The 19077-nt window shown below is 44.5% G+C and overlaps 1 protein-coding gene across 8 annotated transcripts in view; it reads right to left on the reverse strand.

The window, feature by feature from the left end:
- The window catches only part of LOC139381119 (dedicator of cytokinesis 1), a 547069-nt gene that overhangs the window by 47489 nt on the left and 480503 nt on the right, over positions 1–19077 (reverse strand). For all 8 annotated transcript variants that reach the window (XM_071124416.1, XM_071124412.1, XM_071124414.1 and 5 more), the window contains exons 45-46: positions 16689–16865; positions 15340–15423 (exon numbers count right to left, since the gene is read on the reverse strand). In XM_071124416.1, coding sequence (XP_070980517.1) covers positions 15340–15423; positions 16689–16865 — 261 coding nt within the window. The remainder of the gene's footprint in view (positions 1–15339; positions 15424–16688; positions 16866–19077) is intronic.

Genomic DNA, 19077 nt, shown 5'->3' on the forward strand with positions numbered 1-19077 from the left:
GAGAGAGAGAGACAGAGACAGCGAGAGAGAGAGAGAGAGAGAGAGAGAGAGAGAGAGAGAGACAGCGAGAGAGAGAGAGACAGCGAGAGAGAGACAGCGAGAGAGAGAGCGAGAGAGCGAGAGAGACAGTGAGAGAGCGAGAGAGAGAGAGACAGTGAGAGATAGAGAGAGAGACCGAGAGAGAGACAGCGAGAGAGAGAGAGAGAGAGAGACAGCGAGAGAGAGAGAGAGAGCTTGAAGGAGAGAAAGTGCTGTGGCAAGATCCGCACCGTTTCCCAGGATACCCGTGTCTTTTTATAGTATCATCATCAGGAAGGGGATGATATAACAGCACGGTGGTGGCATGGCAACACATTAGAATACGATTACCCTAGGTGACAGAATCCTGTTAGGTTACTGCAGATAGAAGACCTGCACATTCTAGAACACCTCCTGATGCTGAGACAGGCCTTTAATCTGATTCAACACATGTGGCCTGGCAACGCCAACACAATGTACCACTTTGTACATGTAGGTAAATGACCGCAGAGGATCCGTTGATACAGAGGTTTCTGTTTGGACACATTATGGACCCTTCTCAACTCTAGGATTAGGTATGTGTACCAAATATCAGCCTTTCACCCTAAGTGCCCTGGTCAACAGTAGTGCACTATGGGAAAGGTGTATGGTACTGTCACTACTGCTACACTATCTACAGTAACTACACTGACCCATATGCTGTCTATCTACAGTAACTACAGTGACCCATATGCTGTCTATCTACAGTAACTACGTTGACCCATATGCTGTCTATCTACAGTAACTACAGTGACCCATATGCTGTCTATCTACAGTAACTACAGTGACCCATATGCCGTCTATCTACAGTAACTACACTGACCCATATACTGTCTGTCTACAGTAACTACACTGACCCATATACTGTCTATCTACAGTAACTACACTGACCCATATGTTGTCTATCTACCCGTAACTACACTGACCCATATATTGTCTATCTACAGTAACTATACTGAGCCATATACTATCTACAGTAACTACTGACCCATATACTGTCTATCTACAGTAACTACTGACCCATATGCTGTCGATCTACAGTAACTATACTGACCCATATGCTGTCTATCTACAGTAACTACACTGACCCATATACTATCTATCTACAGTAACTACTGACCTATATACTGTATATCTACAGTAACTACTGACCCATATACTGTCTATCTACAGTTACTACTGACCGATATACTGTCTATCTATAGTAACTACACTGACCCATATGCTGTCGATCTACAGTAACTACACTGACCCATATGCTGTCTATCTACAGTAACTACACTGACCCATATACTATCTATCTACAGTAACTACTGACCCATATACTGTATATCTACAGTAACTACTGACCCATATACTGTCTATCTACAGTAACTACTGACCCATATACTGTATATCTACAGTAACTACTGACCCATATACTGTCTATCTACAGTAACTACTGACCCATATACTGTCTATCTATAGTAACTACACTGACCCATATACTGTCTATCTACAGTAACTATACTGAGCCATATACTATCTACAGTAACTACTGACCCGTATACTGTCTATCTACAGTAACTACTGACCCATATACTGTCTATCTACAGTAACTACTGACCCATATACTGTCTATTTACAGTAATTACACTGACCCATATGCTGTCTATCTACAGTAACTACACTGACCCATATACTGTCTATCTACAGTAACTACTGACCCATATACTGTCTATCTACAGTAACTAACCTGACCCATATGCTGTCGATCTACAGTAACTATACTGACCCATATGCAGTCTATCTACAGTAACTACACTGACCCATATACTATCTATCTACAGTAACTACTGACCCATATACTGTATATCTACAGTAACTACTGACCCATATACTGTCTATCTACAGTAACTATTGACCCATATACTGTCTATCTACAGTAACTACTGACCCATATACTGTCTATCTACAGTAACTACTGATCCATATACTGTCTATTTACAGTAACTACACTGACCCATATACTGTCTATCTACAGTAACTATTGACCCATATACTGTCTATCTACAGTAACTACTGACCCATATACTGTCTATCTACAGTAACTACTGACCCATATACTGTCTATCTACAGTAACTACTGATCCATATACTGTCTATTTACAGTAACTACACTGACCCATATACTGTCTATTTACAGTAACTACACTGACCCATATACTATCTACAGTAACTACACTGACCCATATGCTGTCTATCTACAGTAACTACACTGACCCATATGCTGTCTATCTACAGTAACTACACTGACCCATATGCTGTCCATCACTTGGTTTACAGATAATGTGCTATTTGTCATGTTCCTGTGGGTCTTCTGTAACTCAGTTGGTAGAATGAAGCTTGCAACGCCCTGATAGTGAGTTCGAATCCCGGGACCATCCGTGTGTAAACTGTATAACACTTGGAATAAAAGAGTCTGCTAAAAGGGACACATTATTGAATAAAAGAGTCTGCTAAATGGGACACATTATTGAATAAAACAGTCTGCTAAATGGGACACATTATTGAATAAAAGAGTCTGCTAAATGGGACACATTATTGAATAAAAGAGTCTGCTAAATGGGACACATTATTGAATAAAAGAGTCTGCTAAATGGGACACATTACTATTATACTACTGTGTGTTCAGCCTGTGCTGCCCTACCAAGCAAAAAAGGCAGAAACTGCTCATTGGTGTCGAAAATGAGTTAATGTCATTTTTTTTGCTACATGAAACACATACTTAATCATGTGGACAAGTATCCTGCCTCTATTGTATTGTGTTCAGGAGGAAAATGGAGGGTCATGTTTAGCAGTAACTGGATAAAGTTACTATTTAACCAAGGTGAATCAAATACATTTTTCTAGGTTCCACGCGAACAGCAGTTACTGCCTTTTTGCTTGGTAAGGCAGCATGTGTGTTGATACCGTTCTCTAATTGGCTGACTACGATGGGTACTCCAGGATGACATCTATCACATAGGTTTGCACATTTCCATTTCATTCCCCCGGTTTAGGGTTTTACTAGAGCAGATTTTCTCCTTCGTTTGTCTCATTAAACACATCTGACAAACAAGCTCCTTGGCAGAGAGAGACAGCTCTGTTCTCCTCTCTAACAGACGTCTGACATTAGGAGACAAACAAGCTCCCTGGCAGAGAGAGACAGCTCTGTTCTCCTCTCTAACAGACGTCTGACATTAGGAGACAAACAAGCTCCCTGGCAGAGAGAGACAGCTCTGTTCTCCTCTCTAAAAGACGTCTGACTTCAGGAGACAAACAAGCTCTCTGGCAGAGAGAGACAGCTCTGTTCTCCTCTCTAACAGACGTCTGACATTAGGAGACAAACAAGCTACCTGGCAGAGAGAGACAGCTCTGTTCTCCTCTCTAACAGACGTCTGACATTAGGAGACAAACAAGCTCTCTGGCAGAGAGAGACAGCTCTGTTCTCCTCTCTAACAGACGTCTGACATTAGGAGACAAACAAGCTCTCTGGCAGAGAGAGACAGCTCTGTTCTCCTCTCTAACAGACGTCTGACATTAGGAGACAAACAAGCTCTCTGGCAGAGAGAGACAGCTCTGTTCTCCTCTCTAACAGACGTCTGACATTAGGAGACAAACAAGCTCTCTGGCAGAGAGAGACAGCTCTGTTCTCCTCTCTAACAGACGTCTGACATTAGGAGACAAACAAGCTCCCTGGCAGAGAGAGACAGCTCTGTTCTCCTCTCTAACAGACATCTGACATTAGGAGACAAACAAGATCCCTGGCAGAGAGAGACAGCTCTGTTCTCCTCTCTAACAGACGTAAGTGTAAGTGTGTGTGTGTGTGTGTGTCTGCTGTGTGTGTGTGTGTGCTGTGTCTAACCTGATGTTTCTGACTAAAACTAAAGAACATGTCTGACCTGATGTTTCTGTCTAAAACGAAAGAACATGTCTGACCTGATGTTTCTGACTAAAACTAAAGAACATGTCTGACCTGATGTTTCTGACTAAAACTAAAGAACATGTCTGACCTGATGTTTCTGTCTAAAACTAAAGAACATGTCAGACCTGATGTTTCTGTCTAAAACTAAAGAACATGTCTGACCTGATGTTTCTGTCTAAAACTAAAGAACATGTCTGACCTGATGTTTCTGACTAAAACTTAAGAACATGTCTGACCTGATGTTTCTGTCTAAAACTAAAGAACATGTCAGACCTGATGTTTCTGTCTAAAACTAAAGAACATGTCTGACCTGATGTTTCTGTCTAAAACTAAAGAACATGTCTGACCTGATGTTTCTGTCTAAAACTAAAGAACATGTCTGACCTGATGTTTCTGACTAAAACTAAAGAACATGTCTGACCTGATGTTTCTGTCTAAAACTAAAGAACATGTCTGACCTGATGTTTCTGACTAAAACTAAAGAACATGTCTGACCTGATGTTTCTGACTAAAACTAAAGAACATGTCTGACCTGATGTTTCTGTCTAAAACTAAAGAACATGTCTGACCTGATGTTTCTGTCTAAAACTAAAGAACATGTCTGACCTGATGTTTCTGACGAAATATACTGTGTCTTCAACAAGAGGAGATCTTTGAAAATAGTCAGCAAGACTTGAACCCTACTTGTTATATGGTACACCTCCTCTAAAAGGAAGTGTAGCATCCCTGTTAATCAATCAATCGATTGTTGTATATGTCGTCTAAAAATTAGTTTACTATTCCTTTTAAATTCCCTCCTCAACTTCCTCATTCTGAAAGTGAACGTGTCTTTCAGTGAATTACCCAGCAGCACTGCTGCCACGTGAGATGGATAGAGACACCGGTGACATCTTCTGACCCCAATAAACCACACGCACAACAGGAAACCGTCACAGTATTGACGGCTATTCATCAACCACTCAGATGACTAAATCATGTCAAAGTCAAACAGAGGGAAAGTCAACAGCGGCACATTGCAGAACTCTAATTGGAGGGGAAAAGAGAAACTCCCCCCCCAACCTGTCAACTCAAAAGAACAGTGTTTTCTGAAGGTACGTTGTTAAAGAGGTTACGACTCCACAGAGATCCCAGGAGGAGGAGAGCATGTCACAGCTCTAAAAATAAAATGACGCTAAATGTGTGTGTGTGTGTGAGCGCGAGTGTGCATGCCCTTGTGTCTCTCTGTGTGTGTGTCTCTGTGTGTGAGCGCGAGTGTGAATGCCTCTGCGTCTCTGTGTGTGTCTCTGTGGGAGTGTGTGTGTCTCTGTGTGGGTGTGTGTATGAGCGTGCATGCCTCTGTGTCTCTGTGTGTGTCTCTGTGGGCGTGTGTGTCTCTCTGTGTATGTGAGCGCGAGTGTGCATGCCTCTGTGTCTGTCTGTCTCTGTATGTGAGCGCGAGTGTGCATGCCTCTGTGTCTGTCTGTCTCTGTGTGTGAGTGCGAGTGTGCATGCCTCTGTGTCTCTGTGGGTGTGTGTGTGTCTCTGTGTGTGTGTGAATGCGAGTGTGCATGCATCTGTGTCTCTGTGTGTGTGCGTGAATGGAGCTAACACAAATATATTTCTGTATGAGTCCCCTAGACTAGGGAACGAGGTAGACAATCTACTCTGTATGAGTAACCTAGGGAACGAGGTAGACATCTACTCTGTATGGGTCACCTAGACTAGGGAACGAGGTAGACAATCTACTCTGTATGAGTAACCTAGGGAACGAGGTAGACATCTACTCTGTATGATTCCCCTAGACTAGGGAACGAGGTAGACATCTACTCTGTATGAGTCCCCTAGACTAGGGAACGAGGTAGACATCTACTCTGTATGGGTCACCTAGGGAACGAGGTAGACATCTACTCTGTATGAGTCCCCTAGACTAGGGAACGACGTAGACATCTACTCTGTATGAGTCCCCTAGACTAGGGAACGAGGTAGACATCTACTCTGTATGAGTCCCCTAGACTAGGGAACGAGGTAGACATCTACTCTGTATGGGTCACCTAGGGAACGAGGTAGACATCTACTCTGTATGAGTCACCTAGGGAACGAGGTAGACATCTACTCTGTATGAGTCACCTAGGGAACGAGGTAGACATCTACTCAGTATGGGTCACCTAGGGAACGAGGTAGACATCTACTCTGTATGGGTCACCTAGGGAACGAGGTAGACATCTACTCTGTGTGAGTCCCCTAGACTAGGGAACGAGGTAGACATCTACTTTCTTCTAGAGGAGACTGTTCACATTCAAGTGCTCAGCAAGAAATGGTAAAACACAACAATCACCTATTTTGATATAGAAGAAAACACACCAATTAAAATAAAGAGTGTGTGTGTGTGTGTGTGTGTGTGTGTGTGTGTGTGTGTGTGTTGAGCGAGTAGAGCTTTTTGAGGATTGGTTCGGTTTCGGTTCGATTATAAAATAATTATCACGGATATCGGGTTTCAATGTTTATCTTGTTTTATACATTAAATGCACTATGCATTATGTGGGTTGAATGCTTTAACAACACAGAATAAAACAATGAACTAAAAATCCCATGATGGTTGTGTCTGTCCATTACTGCTTATCATTTATTAACCATCATTTATGCACATTACTTTAGTAAAAACAAAAATATATATTTGATGACTATTATTTAATTCCAAGTCACCATCTCATATAGGACCTGCTGTCTAAGCTCTCTGACACTATCACTATTTAACTAGTTCTTCAAAATGAATAAGGCATTTAATTAATACCAACTATCAATCATAGATCAAGTGCTTGCGATCCTTCTGGATGGCGTGTTCTCTGAGCCTCCGTGTCTCTGCACAGACCAGACAAGTTTAGCCTTTTCACTCGTGAGTTCCAGGTTGTTTTTTTTATGCGTGTGATGTCAGAATGCACTCCAAAATGTGATTGTTATGGAACAGGACAGTTATGCCGTGTTCAAGTCAACTGTGAACTCGGAAAAATACGAGGTCAAATCATTACGTCAGTGATCTTCAAAGTCGGAAAGTCAGAGCTCTAGAAAGAGGACAGAGTTCCCGAGTTGGAATTCCGAGTTGGATGACCGATCATAACGATTTTTCCCAATTGGAACAAAAAAAATGTCCCCCCCCCCCCCCCCCCAGAGTTACCAGTTGTTTTGAATGCACAGAAGTCGAAGATTTCCAATTTATGCTTGAGGCTTTACTGATCCGGACTAACTTCTCTCTTTGACGAGAGTCCAAGCACCTCCAGTGTTTCCCCAGATAAAGTACTCGCACAACACAATACTTTTTTCTAGGGATGTACTGATTATGAAGAGCTAATTCTAAGCTAAATGCTAGCAGTGTGACGCCATGTTTGTTGATATCATACAACGCATTCTGGTTGTCACGTAAATGTCTGTCAGACCAAAGACGTTTTAACAAAACGAGATGAAGGGGTGGTTCCCTCGACTGACTTAGAATGTAACTATCGTTACTCAGGGTTGCCAGTTCAGACCGCAGCCCCTTTTCAAGGGGTTTTATGTAACTTATAATCTTCTCCTGTATTTGCCCCCAATTTAATGATAAATCCCCCATCATAGTAATATTTCCTGCATTGTATCCCCCCACGATACCTTCCCCCATTTCTACCCTCCATGGACTTGAAATCCCCTAAAAATAAAACTCTCCCACAAACCCCTATAAAACGGTTTCACCAAAATCTGGCAACCCTGTTTATCTTTGGCGCTACGGTTAGGCTAGGCTGTAGGCTTTGTAATTTGGGGTGATGATCTGTGAGGGGAAAACATTATACTGGCTTTGTGATTTGACAGAAAACTGTAAAGGACTTGTCAAGTCATGTGTTCCGGTTCCTGTATACACCCACTGTAATAATCGAAGATTTGCAATATGATGAAAAGCGGCCAAACTAAGTTCACATTTTTTTTCAGGCAGCCATCTTTGACTTTGTTTATTTGCGTCTTATAGTGAATGGCATTCTGGGATTAGGGAGTTTTCGGTTGTCAAACATAAACCAACATGGCCGCCATCATAAAGAGCTGCTGTTAGCTTAGCTGACACGCATGTCTTTTTTCTAAACAATGCCACATTTCTCCCATCTACTCACCAGAGATGTCGTACATTGTAAACAAGTCTAACTGTTAGGTCACCAATTTATGTTTGTTGTTGTTGTTGTTGTCAGAGCATCCTGTTATTTAGAATGGTTTGATGATATTTATATTTAATAATTTATCTTTTACAATAAAAAGTGGAATTGAAAAAACAGAAACTACAACTCCCTACTACACGGCACAGTTCAGGGTTGATCTGATTTATCTTTACAGAAACTACAACTCCCTACTACACGGCACAGTTCAGGACTGATCTGATTTATCTCTACAGAAACTACAACTCCCTACTACACGGCACAGTTCAGGACTGATCTGATTTATCTCCACAGAAACTACAACTCCCTACTACACGGCACAGTTCAGGACTGATCTGATTTATCTCTACAGAAACTACAACTCCCTACTACACGGCACAGTTCAGAATTGATCTGATTTATCTTTACAGAAACTACAACTCCCTACTACACGGCACAGTTCAGGATTGATCTGATTTATCTCTACAGAAACTACAACTCCCTACTACACGGCACAGTTCAGGATTGATCTGATTTATCTCTACAGAAACTACAACTCCCTACTACACGGCACAGTTCAGGACTGATCTGATTTATCTCTACAGAAACTACAACTCCCTACTACACGGCACAGTTCAGGACTGATCTGATTTATCTCTACAGAAACTACAACTCCCTACTACACGGCACAGTTCAGGACTGATCTGATTTATCTCTACAGAAACTACAACTCCCTACTACACGGCACAGTTCAGGACTGATCTGATTTATCTCTACAGAAACTACAACTCCCTACTACACGGCAGAGTTCAGGACTGATCTGATTTATCTCCACAGAAACTACAACTCCCTACTACACGGCACAGTTCAGGACTGATCTGATTTATCTCTACAGAAACTACAACTCCCTACTACACGGCACAGTTCAGGACTGATCTGATTTATCTCTACAGAAACTACAACTCCCTACTACACGGCACAGTTCAGGACTGATCTGATTTATCTCTACAGAAACTACAACTCCCTACTACACGGCACAGTTCAGGATTGATCTGATTTATCTCTACAGAAACTACAACTCCCTACTACACGGCACAGTTCAGGATTGATCTGATTTATCTCTACAGAAACTACAACTCCCTACTACACGGCACAGTTCAGGATTGATCTGATTTATCTCTACAGAAACTACAACTCCCTACTACACGGCACAGTTCAGGCTGATCTGATTTATCTCTACAGAAACTACAACTCCCTACTACACGGCACAGTTCAGGATTGATCTGATTTATCTCTACAGAAACTACACATCAAGCTCACAGAAAACAAAACCAAATGGAATTCAAATAATTTAACTGACATTTCATTTCATCGCTGAGCACTAGTGGGTGTGGGGGTGGGTGTGGGTCTGTGTGTGTGTGTGGGTGTGTGTGTGGGTGTGTGTGTGTGCGTCATAGCCTGCTGCATTTCTAGTACACAACCAATTAGTGAACAACCACTACTAATACACTAAAGCAGGCATGGAGCATACTGTGTATCATTAGCTGAAATAACAAATGGTGCAAATGGTGCGTGTGTGTGTGTGTGTGTGTGCGTGTGTGTGTGTGTGTGTGTGTGTGTGTGTGTGTGTGTATACATTGTGGATTCCCTGAAATAACAAAACGCCCTGTTGTGTTTCCCTATAGACCGATACAACATTCCTGACACCAGGTTTATATTTGGACAGTTAAAAACCGGAAGATTAGAGCTTGTTTCATTCCCCGCGGACATAACAATATTCCCAGGAACAAAGTTAGTGTGAAAGAGAACAGGAGAGGGAGAGAGAAGGAAGAGAGGGGGGGGGGGGGGGTTATTGATCTCAGAGGCTGTGCTACAATGAGCTGATTAAAGCTCTGCCGTGTGTGTCGGTGTGTAAACACTCCCTCCAGGCTTTCTGAGGGTGCAGAGCAGGCAGAAGAACCCTGCTGTTATTTTACTCACCGATTTCATTACAAACTAGAACTTTGGAAAAGAACGCTATAATACTGTAGAATGTTTTAAAACTGTAGAATGTTTTAGAACTGTAGAATGTTTTAATACTGTAGAATGTTTTAGAACGGTAGAATGTTTTAGAACTGTAGAATGTTTTAGAACTGTAGAATGTTTTAGAACTGTAGAATGTTTTAGAACTGTAGAACGCTTTAGAACTGTAGAATGTTTTAATACTGTAGAATGTTTTAGAACGGTAGAATGTTTTAGAACTGTAGAATGTTTTAGAACTGTAGAACGTTTTAGAACTGGAGAACGTTTTAGAACTGTAGAATGTTTTTGAACTGTAGAATGTTTCAGAACTGTAGAACGATTTAGAACTGTAGAATGTTTTAGAACTGTAGAATGCTTTAGAACTGTAGAATATTTTAATACTGTAGAATGCTTTAAAACTGTAGAATGTTTTAAAACTGTAGAATGCTTTAATACTGGAGAACGTTTTAGAACTGTAGAATGTTTTTGAACTGAACAATGTTTCAGAACTGTAGAATGTTTTAGAACTGTAGAATGTTTTAGAACTGTAGAATGTTTTAGAACTGTAGAATGTTTTAGAACTGTAGAATGTTTTAGAACTGTAGAATGCTTTAGAACTGTAGAGTGTTTTAGAACTGTAGAATGTTTTAGAACTGTAGAATGTTTTAGAACTGTAGAATGTTTTAGAACTGTAGAATGCTTCAGAACTGTAGAATGATTTAGAACTGTAGAATGCTTCAGAACTGTAGAATGTTTTAAAACTGTAGAATGTTTTAAAACTGTAGAATGCTTCTCCCTGGAACTTTTACAAACACAGGTTCTGTGTTGTGTTCCGTTAGCATCACCTGGGAGGGGATTCATTTAGTTTATGAGGGTCCTCATTACCTACTGCACATGCAGCAGCTACTCTTCCTGTGGTACAAACACATGACAAAGTACAGAACAGTTATAGACAAGAGCAACATAAGATTTTACATAAAATTCGAAATAACAAATAAAAATACAAGGTACAGTGCCTTCGGAATGTATTCAGATCCCTTTACTGTATTCCACATTTTGTTACGTTACAGTCTTATTCTAAAATTGATTAAATTGTTCTTTTCCCTCATCAATCTACACACAATACCCCATAAAAACAAAGCAAAACAAATTTACATTTTTACTCATTGATAAAAAATAAAAAATGAAATATCATTCAGACCCTTTACTAAGGACTTTGTTGTATCACCCTTGGTAGTGATTACAGCCTAGAGTCTTCTTGGGTATGACGCTACAAGCTTGGCACACCTGTATTTGGGGAGTTTCTCTCATTCCTCTCTGCAGATATTCTCAAGCTCCGTCAGGTTGGATGGGGAGTTTTGCTGCAGAACTATTTTCAGGTCTCTTCAGAGATGTTTGATAGGGTTCAAGTCTGGGCTCTGGCTGGGTCACTCAAGGACAATCAAAGACTTCTCTCGAAGCCACTCCTGCGTTGACTTGGCAGGGTGCTTAGGTCCGTTGTCCTGTTGGAAGGTGAACATTCGCCCCAGTCTGAGGTCCTGAGCACTCTGGAGCAGGTTGTCATCAAGGATCTCTCTGTACTTTGCTCCGTTAATTTTCCCTCGATCCTGACTAGTCTCCCAGTCCCTGCCGCTGAAAAACATCCCCACAGCATGATGCTGCCACCACCATGCTTCACCGTAGGGATGGTGCCAGGTTTCCTCCAGACGTGACGCTTGACATTCAGGCCAGAGAGTTCAATCTTGGTTTCATCAGACCAGAGAATCTTGTTTCTCATGGTCTGAGAGTCTTTAGGTGCCTTTTGGCCAATTGCAAGCAGGCTGTCGTGCCTTTTACTGAGGAGTGGCTTCCGTTTGGCCACTCTACCATAAAGGCCTGATTGGTTGGGGGCTGCAGAGATGGTTGTCCTTCTGGAAGGTTCTCCCATCTCCACACTAGTCAGAGTGACCATCAGGTTCTTGGTCACCTCCCTGACCAAGGCCCTTCTCCCCCGATTGCTCAGTTTGGCCAGGCGGCCAGCTCTAGGAAGAGTCTTGGTAGTTCCAAACTTCTTCCATTTAAGAATGATGGAGGCCACTGTGTTCTTGGGGACCTTCAATGCTGCAGAAATGTTTTTGTAACCTTCCCCAGATCTGTGCCTCGACACAATCCTGTCTCGGAGCTCTACGGACAATTCCTTCAACCTCGTGGCTTGGTTTTTGCTCTGACATTCACTGTCAACTGTGGGACCTTATATAGACAGGTGTGTGTCTTTCCATATCATGTCCAATCAATTGAATTTACCCCATGTGGACTCCAATCAAGTTGTGGAAACATTTCAAGGATGATCAATGGAAACAGGATGCACCTGAGCTCAATTTCGAGTTTCATAGCAAAGCATCTGAATATTAATGTAAATAAGGTATCTGTTTAAAAAATATATATTTTTAATACATTTGCAAACCTTTCTAAAAATCTGTTTTTGCTATTTCATTATGGAGTATTGTGTGTAGATTGTTGAGATTTATAAAAAGAATCTAAAATATTTTAGAATAATGTTACAAAATCTGGAAAAAGTCAAAGGGTCTGAATACAATATATATAGAAACTAATAGACAATAAAAATAGTATTTACACACTTTTCACATATAAATATAATATTCTTATATACGGCCCAGTTAGAATCAATCTGTGATACAATGTTTTTAAAATCTGTTTTTCAAAGCTAACCTTGTAACCTGAGTAACCTCAGGCAATTACACGACATAGCCTGTGTGTCCTGTTCTCACAATACCATCTTCAGAGACATGGTTCTGCTGCAGTGTTTTTACAGTGGTGACCACAGGGCCAGAAGAAAATGCCATGACACAGTGATCCCCATCCTCCCAGTTTATTGTTCAGACAATAGGGAAAGTCAGGCTTTATACCATATAGAGATACATATCAGTGGGGCTGGTGGAGAGAGAAATCAGAGGACGGGATCACTGTGATGTGTTTGATACATTTCCATTCATTCCATTGCAGCCATTTACAATGAACCTGTCCTCCAATTTAAAGTGACACCAACCTCCACTGGTACCATTCTGATTGGTTGCCTAGATGCAGCTTAGTGTCCCCATCTTAATTCAAACCCTTTAAGGTCCCGGGGTTTCTACTAAGATAATATGTGGAATTGTTTTAAGACAATATCCATGTCTGGGGATGTCGGGAGATGATGTGGAAACCAGCCACTAGGGGCAACAGTGAGCGCTGTTACCTTCAAGTAGGTTCTGGTTTTGTTAGTGCAATGTGGACAGGGATGGCGGATGGTCGTAAGCATCTGACCGGGAGACCCTTGGAGCGGCGCACAATTGGCCCAGCGTCGTTCGGGTTAGGGGAGGGTTTGGGCCAGCCGGGATTTCTTTGTCTCTTCGTGGCCTAGCGACTACTTGTGGCGGGCCGGGCCCCCGTTGGACGGTGTTACCTCTGACAAATTGGTGCGGCTGGCTTCCGGGTTAAGCGATTAGTGTCAGGAAGCAGTGCGACCAATAACAAGAAGTGATTAAGACGGACAAAATAACACAGACACTGGACAGAGGAACTCTGCCTAGAAGGCCAGCATCCCGGAGTCGCCTCTTCACTGTTGACGTTGAGACTGGTGTTTTGCGGGTACTATTTCATGAAGCTGCCAATTGAGGACTTGTGAGGTGTCTGTTTCTCAAACTAGACACTCTAATGTACTTGTCCTCTTGCTCAGTTGTGCACCGGGGCCTCCAACTCAGCCAGTTTGATCTGTTCTGTGAAGGGAGTAGTACACAGCGTTGTACAAGATCTTCAGTTTATTGGCAATTTCTCGCATGGAATAGCCTTCATTTCTCAGAACAAGAAGAGACTGACGAGTTTCAGAAGAAAGTCCTTTGTTTCTAGCCTTTTTGAGCCTGTAATCGAACCCACAAACGCTGATGCTCCAGATACTCAACTAGTCTAAACAAGGCCAGTTTTATTGCTTCTTTAATCAGAACAACAGTTTTCAGCTGTGCTAACATAATTGCAAAATGGTTTTCTAATGATCAATTAGCCTTTTAAAATGATAAACTTGGATTAGCTAACACAACCTTGCCATTGGAACACAAGAGTGATGGTTGCTGATAATGGGTCTCTGTACGTCTATGTAGATATTCCATTCAGCTACAATAGTCATTTACAACATTAACAATGTCTACACTGTATTTCTGATCAATTTGATGTTATTTTAATTGACAAAAAATGTGCTTTTCTTTCAAAAACAAAGACGTTTCTAAGTGACCTTGAAGTTTTTAACGGTAGAGTCAGTCTAACCTGCCATGTGATGAGGTCTTTCAGTGTGTGTGTGTGTCAGTCTAACCTGCCATGCGATGAGGTCTTTCAGTGTGTGTGTGTGTGTCAGTCTAACCTGCCATGCGATGAGGTCTTTCAGTGTGTGTGTGTGTGTGTGTGTGTGTGTGTCAGTCTAACCTGCCATGCGATGAGGTCTTTCAGTGTGTGTGTGTGTCAGTCTAACCTGCCATGCGATGAGGTCTTTCAGTGTGTGTGTGTGTGTCAGTCTAACCTGCCATGCGATGAGGTCTTTCAGTGTGTGTGTGTGTGTGTGTGTGTGTGTGTGTGTCAGTCTAACCTGCCATGCGATAAGGTCTTTCAGTGTGTGTGTGTGTCAGTCTAACCTGCCATGCGATGAGGTCTTTCAGTGTGTGTGTGTGTGTCAGTCTAACCTGCCATGCGATGAGGTCTTTCAGTGTGTGTGTGTCAGTCTAACCTGCCATGTGATGAGGTCTTTCAGTGTGTGTGTGTGTGTGTGTGTGTGTGTGTCAGTCTAACCTGCCATGTGATGAGGTCTTTCAGTGTGTGTGTGTCAGTCTAACCTGCCATGCGATGAGGTCTTTCAGTGTGTGTGTGTGTGTGTGTGTGAATGTGTGTGTGACTGTGTTTCAGTCGGGGAGGGTGCAACACTCTACCACACTCCACAGTCCTGGAGTGTGGTAGAGTGGTTTGTGTGTGTGTCAGTCTAACCTGCCATCCAATGAGGTCTTTCAGTGTGTGTGTGTGTGTGTGTGTGTGTGTCAGTCTAACCTGCCATGCGATGAGGTCTTTCAGTGTGTGTGTGTCAGTCTAACCTGCCATGCGATGAGGTCTTTCAGTGTGTGTGTGTGTCAGTCTAACCTGCCATGCGATGAGGTCTTTCAGTGTGTGTGTGTGTGTGTGTGTCAGTCTAACCTGCCATGCGATCAGGTCTTTCAGTTTGTCCAGTTTCTCCTGGTCCTCAGGGTGATCCCCCTGATACTTCTCTGTGAAGAATGCCTGGAGAGAGGAGAGGAGAGGAGAGAGGCGAGGCGAGAGGGGAGGAGAGGAGAGGAGGAGAGGGAAGAGAAGAGGAGAGGAGAGAGGCGAGAGGGGAGGAGAGGAGAGGAGAGGGAAGAGGAGAGGAGAGAAGAGAGGCGAGGCGAGAGGGGAGGAGAGGAGAGGAGAGGGAAGAGAAGAGGAGAGGGAAGAGAAGAGGAGAGGAGAGCAGAGAGGTGAAGCAAGAGGGGAGGAGAGGGGAGGAGAGGGAAGAGAAGAGGAGAGGGAAGAGAAGAGGAGAGGAGAGGGGCGAGGCGAGAGGGGAGGAGAGGAGAGGGAAGAGAAGAGGAGAGGGAAGAGAAGAGGAGAGGAGAGGGAAGAGAAGAGGAGAGGAGAGAGGCGAGAGGGGAGGAGAGGAGAGGAGAGGGAAGAGGAGAGGAGAGAAGAGAGGCGAGAGGGGAGGAGAGGCGAGAGGGGAGGAGAGGAGAGGGGGAGGAGAGAAGAGGGGGAGGAGAGAAGAGGGGGAGGAGAGGAGAGGAGAGAGGGAGAGGAGAGGGGGGAGAGGAGAGGGGAGAGGAGAGGGGAGGTGAGGGGAAAGGAGAGGAGAGGAGAGGGGAGAGGAGAGGAGAGGAGAGGAGAGGAGAGGAGAGGAGAGAAGAGAAGAGGAGAGGAGAGGAGAGGGGAGGGGAGGGGAGGGGAGGGGAGGGGAGGGGAGGGGAGGGGAGGGGAGGGGAGGGGAGAGAAGAGAGGGGGAGGAGAAGAGAGGACAGGAGAGGAGAGACGAGAGAAGAGAGAGAGGAAAGTGGATAGGAGAGGATAGGAGAGAAGAGAGAGGAGAGAGGAGAGGGGGGAGGAGGAGAGAGAAGAAGAGAGAAGAGGATAGAGGAGAGGTGAGAAGAGGAGAGAGGAGAGGTGAGAGAGGGGAGGGAAGCGGGGAGAGAAGAGAGAGGGTGGAGAGAGGAGAGGACAGAAGAGGAGAGACAAGTGGAGAGAGGGGGGAGAGGAGAGAGGAGAGGGAGGAGAGAAGAGGAGAGGAGAGAGGGTGAAGAGTGGAGAGAGAGGAGAGGAGAGAGGGGACATCAGAACTCATTACAGAAACAATCTTTTGTCTTCTGTATGAAGGTTGTATCTTCCTACATGGGGAAGACGTTCCAAACCACTATGGTCAGATAGTTCAACCAAACTGCGGTTATGTTTGGTCCACAATAAATAACTAAAGCTGTATTCATTAGCTAAGTAAGGTAGACACACACACACACACACACACACACACACACACACAGTACCTTCTCGTAGTTGGTGAAACCGCCCATGACAGCGGGGTCCACGATGCCGTTGAGCAGCATGGAGAGGGGGTTGATGGGAAGGTTGGAGTCGTTCAGGTGACGCTGCACCATGTTGCTGATCTTCTCATTGGTCAGTTGCATCGTCTCCATGGCATTCTCCAATGGGCTGATCTCCTCCTGAACACAGGAAGCAGGAAGTAAAAGAAGGTTATAAGTTCTGATTAATTTCAGGTTGAGTTCCATCTGTGAGTGAGAGACATTTAAACACCAATCTACAGTCTAACAACAGGGACGTTATAGGGAACGGCTACCTGAGGGGTTCTGATTGTCTGAATCTCTGGGACAGACGAGTGACGACAACGGCAGAACATGTGTGGATTGTCGTGAGTAAATTACAGTTTATAGATTTCCCCCCCCCCCCAACCTAAATTTAGAAGGATCTGTGTGACTGCCTGGCAGGGTGACAAATCTCCAATCTGCGGTGAAACCCGAGCCTGGCTAGCCTCTTTAAGACCGGCATCAGATGGAAGGATTTACAGAGACTATGGAATCTATTCGTTCTGGATTGCTGACGTGGGAACATTGACTTTACATGTCAGTCACGATGTAACACTGAACCGTACAGGACCTGCCCTGTTCACGCCTCATCTGGGTGACTATAAACCATGGGTTCAGGACCTGCACTGTTCACACCTCATCTGGGTGACTATATACCGTGGGTTCAGGAACTGCCCTGTTCACGCCTCATCTGGGTGACTATATACTGTGGGTTCAGGACCTGCCCTGTTCATACCTCATCTGGGTGACTATATACCGTGGGTTCAGGACCTGCCCTGTTCACGCCTCATCTGGGTGACTATAAACCGTGGGTTCAGGACCTGCCCTGTTCACACCGCATCTGGGTGACTATATACCGTGGGTTCAGGACCTGCCCTGTTCACACCTCATCTGGTGACTATATACCGTGGGTTCAGGACCTGCCCTGTTCACGCCTCATCTGGGTGACTATATACCGTGGGTTCAGGACCTGCCCTGTTCACACCTCATCTGGGTGACTATATACCGTGGGTTCAGGACCTGCCCTGTTCACACCTCATCTGGTGACTATATACCGTGGGTTCAGGAACTGCACTGTTCACGCCTCATCTGGGTGACTATAAACCATGGGTTCAGGACCTGCCCTGTTCACACCTCATCTGGGTGACTATATACTGTGGGTTCAGGACCTGCCCTGTTCACGCCTCATCTGGTGACTATATACCGTGGGTTCAGGACCTGCCCTGTTCACGCCTCATCTGGGTGACTATAAACCGTGGGTTCAGGACCTGCCCTGTTCACACCTCATCTGGTGACTATATACCGTGGGTTCAGGACCTGCCCTGTTCACACCGCATCTGGGTGACTATATACCGTGGGTTCAGGACCTGCCCTGTTCACACCTCATCTGGTGACTATATACCGTGGGTTCAGGACCTGCCCTGTTCACGTCTCATCTGGGTGACTATATACCGTGGGTTCAGGACCTGCCCTGTTCACACCTCATCTGGGTGACTATATACCGTGGGTTCAGGACCTGCCCTGTTCACACCTCATCTGGTGACTATATACCGTGGGTTCAGGACGTGCCCTGTTCACGCCTCATCTGGGTGACTATAAACCGTGGGTTCAGGACCTGCCCTGTTCTCACCTCATCTGGTGACTATATACCGTGGGTTCAGGACCTGCCCTGTTCACGCATCATCTGGGTGACTATATACCGTGGGTTCAGGACCTGCCCTGTTCACGCCTCATCTGGGTGACTATAAACCGTGGGTTCAGGACCTGCCCTGTTCACACCTCATCTGGTGACTATATACCGTGGGTTCAGGACCTGCCCTGTTCACGCCTCATCTGGGTGACTATAAACCGTGGGTTCAGGACCTGCCCTGTTCCCACCTCATCTGGGTGACTATAAACCGTGGGTTCAGGACCTGCCCTGTTCACGCCTCATCTGGGTGACTATAAACCGTGGGTTCAGGACCTGCCCTGTTCACGCCTCATCTGGGTGACTATATACCGTGGGTTCAGGACCTGCCCTTCACGCCTCATCTGGTGACTATATACAGTGGGTTCAGGACCTGCCCTTCACACCTCATCTGGGTGACTATATACCGTGGGTTCAGGACCTGCCCTTCACGCCTCATCTGGGTGACTATATACCGTGGGTTCAGGACCTGCCCTTCACACCTCATCTGGTGACTATATACCGTGGGTTCAGGACCTGCCCTGTTCACACCTCATCTGGTGACTATATACCGTGGGTTCAGGACCTGCCCTGTTCACACCGCATCTGGGTGACTATATACCGTGGGTTCAGGACCTGCCCTGTTCACACCTCATCTGGTGACTA

Source organism: Oncorhynchus clarkii, chromosome 23, assembly GCF_045791955.1.
Source record: "Oncorhynchus clarkii lewisi isolate Uvic-CL-2024 chromosome 23, UVic_Ocla_1.0, whole genome shotgun sequence".
Classification (NCBI taxonomy): Eukaryota; Metazoa; Chordata; class Actinopteri; order Salmoniformes; family Salmonidae; genus Oncorhynchus; species Oncorhynchus clarkii.